The sequence below is a fragment of the Nerophis ophidion genome, linkage group LG01 (genome assembly GCF_033978795.1).
Source record: "Nerophis ophidion isolate RoL-2023_Sa linkage group LG01, RoL_Noph_v1.0, whole genome shotgun sequence".
NCBI lineage: Eukaryota > Metazoa > Chordata > Actinopteri > Syngnathiformes > Syngnathidae > Nerophis > Nerophis ophidion.
In genome coordinates this window covers 8,066,999-8,074,459 of record NC_084611.1, presented here as the reverse complement: position 1 = coordinate 8,074,459, position 7,461 = coordinate 8,066,999, and the positions used below count along the sequence as shown (strand labels likewise).

The window sequence follows — 7,461 nt, the reverse complement described above, 5'->3', positions numbered from 1 at the left end:
TTTTTTTTTCAAAATAAAAGCCAACAACGGCTGATTGATACTTTTATTAGTAGATTGCACAGTACAGTACATATTCCGTACAATTGACCACTAAATGGTAACACCCCAATAAGTTTTTCAACTTGTTTAATCAATTCATGGTATCTTGATGAACTGAACTGATCAACTTCAAATAATCTACCTCAGGGGTCTCAAACTCAAATTACCTGGGGGCCACTGGATGCAGAGTCTGGGTGAGGCTGGGTCGCGAGAAAAGATTTCTTTGAAAAAAATGTTGCACACTCCTCAGCATCCTTAGCCACAACACCAGGGGGAGCTCCACAAACCACGTTAAACCCAGATTCCGATCTAACAAAGGTCTTAACTCCTTCTCTTTCTATGCCACATCAATGTGGAATGCACTCCCAACAGGTGTAAAAGTAAGTGCATCTCCATCCTCCTTCAAAAGCGCTCTAAAACAACACCTCCAGGTAACTTCAACACTTTACTAATACCCTCCTCCATTCACATCCCATCTCCCCGGATTATAAACAACTCAAATGTACTTCTAATGTATATACTTGTTCTTATGCTATGTGAACTCACTATGTTCTCTGCTGGCTGTACATATCCTACTAAATAAGACCTACACTGTTTCAATGTCCACATTTCTCTGTTGATGCAATTGTTGATGACTGAAGTTCTGATATCAACCAAAGCTCCTCATCCCACCCCCCGGATTGTAAATAATGTAAATAATACAATGTACATACTATGATGATTAACTTGTGTGATGACTGTATTATGTTGATAGTATATATTTGTACCATGAATTGAAAAACTTATTGGGATGTTACCATTTAGTGGTCAATTGTACGGAATATGTACTGAACTGTGCAATCTACTAATAAAAGTATCAATCAATCAATCAATGTCTAGTTGTATAATGACGTTTCAAATTGTATTCCTTGTGCACCGCAACTTTCTCTGTGCCAATGTGCTCAACAAAGAAATATTGCATCCCCTGCTTTTCCTGGAATTGTCTTTGCTCACCACTAACCTTTCCTTTCACTGCAGGCTTTGAAAAAGACGTGTTTGGGGTTGTGGAATATATTTGTACTTAGCCGACGCACTGAGAATTATGTTACTTCCGCAATGTGTGTCGTCCCGCTTTCCCTCCCTACAGCAACACGGCGGTTGGCGGGTAATAGCCGGGAAAGTACCTGGATAGGGAGCGCAAAAAAAGTGACGGTTCCCGGAGTGTTATCCGCCGTCATATAGAAATATATGTAGTGTTCATCGTGTGAGGCAATGCAAATTAAACAATAAAAAAACAAATAACGGTTTGAATTGGTCCAGGTTACTGGGGACTGGTATTACTGACGGACAGGTGTCGCGGTGTGACTGCAGCCAGGCATGTAAGCTCGGTTGGTAGAGCAGCTGTGCCAGCAACTTGAGGGTTGCAGGTTCGATCCCCCCTACCGCCATCCTAGTCCCTGCCGTTGTGTCCTTGGGCAAGACACTTTACCCACCTGCTCCCAGTGCCACCCACACTGGTTTAAATGTAAAAATTAGATATTGGGTTTCACTATGTAAAGCGCTTTGAGTCACTAGAGAAAACGGGCTATATGAATATAAATCACTTCACTTCACTATGGGTGTGGGAAAAAAAATCGATTTGAATTCGAATCACGATTTTCACTTTGTGCGATTCAGAATCATTTCTCCTTTTTTTTAAAAATATTTTATTAATCAATCTAACAAAACAATACACAGCAATACCATAACAATGCAATCCAATTCCAAAACCAAACCTGACCCAGCAACACTCAGAACTGCAATAAAGACACAAACTCGACACAGAACAAACCAAAAGTAGTGAAACAAAAATGAATATTATCAACAACAGTATCAATATTAGTTATCATTTCAGCATAGCAGTGATTAAAAATCCCTCATTGACATTATCATTAGACATTTATAAAAATAAAAATAAAGTGTCACAGTGGCTTACACTTGCATGGCATCTCATAAGTTTGACAACACACTGTGTCCAATGTTTTCACAAAGATAAAATAAGTCATATTTTTGATTCGTTTAATAGTTAAAACAAATTTACATTATTGCAATCAGTTGATAAAACATTGTCTTTAACAATTATAAAAGCTTTTTACAAAAATCTACTACTCTGCTTGCATGTCAGCAGACTGGGTTAGATCCCGCTGAAATGTATGTATTGAATGAATACAGAATCCTTTCAATTCGGGAAAAAATCGTTTTTGAATCGAGAATCGTGTTGAATTGAAAAAAAATTGATTTTGAATCGAATCGTGACCCCAAGAATAGACATTGAATCGAATCGTGGGACACCCAAAGATTCACAGCCCTACAGAAAACCCTCGTCTCCATGGCAACGTCTCTGCCGCTTTCACTCATTTGCCGCTTTTCCACTAACGCAGGGGTAGGCAACCCAGAACGTTGAAAGAGCCATTTTGGAGCCAAATAACACAACGCTGTCAAGCGCCATTCTTCTAAAACTCGCGGGCCACACTATATCGAGGTGAGGGCCGCAAAATAACGTCTCGTGGGTCGCAATTGGCCCACAAGACGCTTGTTTGAGACCCCTGATCTACATTGTGAAAATTAAACCAACATTCTTTCATCCAAAAGCATGTAAAATACAAGTCAAAAAAGGGCATAAATTGCAGAAAATATTTTAAAATTCACGAGCTCTGGATCTTTCTGTGTGGAGTTTGCATGTTCTCCCCGTGACTGCGTGGCTTCCTCCCACCTCCAAAGACATGCACCTTGATCGGCAACACTAAATGGTCCCTAGAGTGTGAATGTTGTCTATCTCTGTTTGAGTTTGTGTTTATTTGGACGAAGCGTGCATACAACATGATCCATCACAATGTCCAGTTTCTCTTCTCAACATGTTCGAAAAGGAGCAGGAAGAAGCAGAGCTTATTTAATTCTACCCCTTTTCTTTTACATAACAGTTGCTAAAACTTTTGTTCACTTCCTGTTCTCAATTTATACACAATACAATCCATAAGTAATCACAATAAAAATAAATAAATAATTGGTGAAATAAGTTATGTTTTATGTGATAAGTAAGATTATTGTGAGAATGAATAAATGGAGGAAATACATTGGTCTTGGCCCTGTGATGAGGTGCGACTTGTCCAGGATGTACCCCGCCTTCCGCCCGAATGCAGCAGAGATAGGCTCCAGCACCCCCTGCTACCCCAAAACTGACAAGCGGTAGAAAATGGATGAATGGATTATTAGGCTATAATCATAAGAAAAAAACATAATATGAACGATGTTGTGGATAGGCAGAGCCGACGGCCGGGCACGCAGGAGCCCTGCCCAAGATGGCGGCAAGGAGGCGGAGAAAGCGCCGGAGCGGAGAGACGGGGCGTGCCGGGAGCGACGCCGCCGCAATCTAATTAAGCTGTGTTGCTCACACACCGGGGAACGATTAACATTTTTCCTTGCGCTGCATAAAAGGGAATAAGGAGGAGTGATCAGGGCAGAAGGAGGTGGAGAACCTGAGTACCGAGAGCGACAGACAGCGAGCCGAAGACAGCGACAAAGCGGCCGACTGAAAGCGAGCGAGGATCAGCTGAGAAGACATACAGATAACAAGTTCAATTAAAGCTGCAAGCAGCGTTGGTCGGGTCTGCCTTTGGCTGCTGCCCCCGCGACCCAAGCCCTGGTCTAAGTCAGACCTACATAGAGGTTTTTGTTACACGTCTCTACGACATTCCTAACAGCAGTTACAAGCAGTTTTGTCTGTGTTTTTTCCTAGGGGGCGCTAGAGCGATATTTTGATTTTTGGGGTTAGGTTTTTTATTGGATGGCAATTTTTGCCAGTCCTGATGTGTGTGTAAAATTTGGTGAGTTTTGACGCATGTTAAGGGGGTCAAATTACAAATCGGCTTTTCTGGATGTTGTTGATAAATGGCTTTAAATTCGCATAGTAGAGCTTTAACTTGGACTTTGAAACATTTTAAGGGGGTCAAATTTCAGCCCAAAGAGGCAAAAATGACATTTTTTAGGAAACTTTGCTTGGGTAAGGTGCCATTAATACTGAAGAGCCTTTTAAAGAAGAAGTTACAGGTCTGTGAGAGCCAGAGATCTTCCTTGTTTGAAGTGACCAAATACTTATTTTCCACCATAATTTACAAATAAATTCTTTAAAATTCCTACAATGTGAATTCCTGGATTTTTTTTCCACATTCTGTCTCTCACAGTTGAAGTGTACCTATGATGAACATTACAGACCTCTGTCATCATTTTAAGTGGGAGAACTTGCACAAAACCTTTGGCTGACTAAATACTTTGTTGCCCCACTGTTAAAGGTGCTGTTTAAATATATTTTTTAAATATTTGCTTGAGGACCCGATCATATTGTGAGCAAACAAGTGTATTCCTGGCAAGAAGTCAAATAAAAAAGGCCCCATACAGTGCCTGTTGAAATGGTTCAAATAGGAATTTTGGGGAGTACTTATTTCAGAATTCCTAAGATATTTCATCAGATTTGGTACGGCTTTTGTGTGAAAAGTATTTATTTTTAAAAATAGCAACCGGTCCTTTCTGGACTAGCAAATGCGGTATTGCTGAGTGCTGCACAAGATATGCCTGTATGTCATCTTTTTTGTAAGGGGCGCTGGAAGCCGGCAGACCCGTCAGCGATCCTGTTCTGTCTCCCTGTAATGTTTGTCTGATCTTGAATGGGATTGTGCTGAAAATTGTAATTTTCCTGAAGGAACTCTCCTGACGGAATAAATAAAGTACTATCTAATCTAATCTAATCTAAACTACAAACATAATAAACAAACACTTACTGTACAATGTCTGCTCTCATTGGGATGCCCACTGATGGGAGGTTTATGGGTTCTTGGGTTTGGATGGATGTTGTTACTTACGACTAACTTATTATAAACTACATTGGTGATCTGTTATTCCTGCGTGTGTGTTTTTATGTGTTTTAATGCATCTGCATTAAGATGAAATTGTTTACCACAAACTGAGCAACTAAATGGTTTTTCTTCATTGAGTCGTCTCAGGTGCTTAGTCAAGCCGCTCTTTTGAGAAAAACCTTTACCACAAACCGAACAATTAAAGGGTTTGTCTCCTGTGTGTGTCGTCTTGTGTCGAGTCAAACTGCCCTTTTGAGAGAAACCTTTGCCACAAACTGAGCAATTGAACGTTTTTTGTCCCGTGTGCGTGCGCATGTGCAGAGTCAAGCTACTCTTTTGAGAAAAGCTTTTACCACAAACTGAACAACCAAATGGTTTCTGGCCGTCGTGCGTTCTCATGTGTTGAGTCAAATTGCTTTTTTGAGAAAAGCTTTGACCACAAACAGAGCAAAGAGAGGTTTTTTCGCCCGTGTGCGTTCTCACGTGATGAGTCAAATTGCATTTTAGAGTGAAGCACTGACCACAAACTGAACAACTAAATGTTTTTTCACCTGTGTGCGTTCTCATGTGTGGAGTCAAGTTGCTTTTTTGAGAAAAGCTTTTACTGCAAACTGAACAGCTGAATGGTTTTTCCCCTGTGTGTGTTCTTATGTGTTGAGTCAAATCTCTCTTTCGAGTAAACATTTTATCACAAACTGAGCAGCTGAAACATTGTTTACCTCTCTTCTCTTTAGAGGATTCAAAGTGTTTGTTGTCAGCGTGAGTCCTCATATCACCTTCACAGTCTGTATCGCTGCTCAAAGGTACTTCAACCTCGTCTTTAGCTTCACTATCTGATAGTGGCGCTAAGAGGTTGTCTACTTGTGGTTTCTCTTCAATCTTCACAGAGACAACAGTCAGTGGAAACTTGGTGAGATCAGCTTCCTCCTGAGTGATCCGGAGTTCCTCCTCTTCCTTTTTAAAGTTGGGTGGCTGTGGAGTCTCCTGCTTCAAAGTGGAGCTCCCTCCTGTCAGTTCTTCTGGATGACCAAACAGCTGCTGGATGTCTACAGGACACAAACAACAACAGTAACATACTTTAGGTCAGGCATGATCCATGAGAGGTTTCTCCTTGATTTCGTTGAATCCGATTAGGGGTTGTCGGTTTTGTCTCTGTGGGATATAGAAAATGACTATCGTGATATTCGAGTATACATTCTCACGCAGTTGCTTTTAGCACCTAGCAATACAGTACAGCAGGGGTAGGGAACCTATGGCTCTAGAGCCAGATGTGGCTCTTTTGATGACTGCATCTGGCTCTCAAGATAAATCTTAGCTGGCATTGCTTAACACGATAAGTCAGTGTTTTTCAACCTTTTCTGAGCCAAAGCACATTTTTTTCATTGAAAAACTTTCAAGGCACACCACCAACAGAAAAAATTAAAAAATGAAACTCGTAGCCGATACTGACAATGCAAAGTTGTTCTCGCAATTGTTGGCTATGCGTTCAACCACAACGAAGCATGCATCACTATAACTCTTGTCTCAATGGAAGTGTACTCTCACGACCCGTCTCACCACGCTGTAACTTATTCTGAGTTTTTTGGGCGTTTTCCTGTGTTTCCTGCGCTCCTATTTTGGTGGCTTTTCCTCTTTTGTTGGTATTTTCCTGTAGCAGTTTCATGTTTTCCTTTTAATGATATTCCCCGCACCTGCTTTGTTTTCGCAAGCAAGACTATTTAAGTTGTTCGGACACACTCCTTCTGTGTGGGGACGTTGTTGATTGTCATGCCATGTGCGGATGTACTTTGTGGACGCTGTCTGCTCCGCACGCTGCGAGCATTCTGTTTTTGTTTACTTTACAGTCAGTTCAGTTTAGTTTTGCTTCAATGCCTTTTCTTTACGGCACTTTTTTGGTTGAAGTGTTGGATACCTTTTTTACCTACACACTGCATCCCGCCTATTCTGATCTCGACAAACCATGTTTCCGACATCTACAAAGCAATTAGCTACCTGCTGCCACCTACTGATATCGAAGAGTATTACACGGTTACTCTGCCGAGCTCTAGACAGCACAGACACTCAACAACGGCACATTTGCGGATTATAATTACTGGTTTGCAAAAAAATATTTTTAACCCAATTAGGTGAAATTACATAATCTCCCACGGGCCGCAGCACAGTGGTTGAAAAACACAGCAATAACTAGTGAATAATTCCCCTGGTAATCACGGTGTTAAAAATAAGGTTCAAAATATAAAATATGCTCATTCATTTTATTCCATCCATCCGTTTTCTACCGCACTTGTTCAAGAAATTGCATTAATGGTAAGAAGTGTTTTATTTATTATTTGTTAGCTTCAGAATAACAATGTTATTAAAAAGAAAAATATACTTATTATACTCTTAAAATGTTAGTCTTACTTAAAAATGCACACATTTAGTTGTATTCAGTGTTAAAAAATATTATATGGCTCTCACGGAAATACATTTTATAATTTTTTGGCTTTAATGGCTCTCTCAGCCAAAAAGGTTCCTGACCCCTGAACTACAGGCTCTTCCCACTCTGTCTTGT

At 40.5% G+C, this 7,461-nt stretch overlaps 1 protein-coding gene across 2 annotated transcripts in view; it reads right to left on the bottom strand.

Moving 5' to 3' along the window:
• Nucleotides 1-39: 39 nt before the first annotated feature.
• Nucleotides 40-7,461, bottom strand: part of LOC133550894 (gastrula zinc finger protein XlCGF17.1-like) — a 127,317-nt gene continuing 119,895 nt past the window's right edge. Inside the window, exon 3 of one of the 2 annotated variants that reach the window (XM_061897151.1) lies at nt 40-5,917. In XM_061897151.1, coding sequence (XP_061753135.1) covers nt 4,947-5,917 — 971 coding nt within the window. In that variant the 3' untranslated portion in view covers nt 40-4,946. Of the gene's footprint in view, nt 5,954-7,461 lie in introns of both variants that reach the window. The other variant, XM_061897230.1, reaches the window with a different exon arrangement.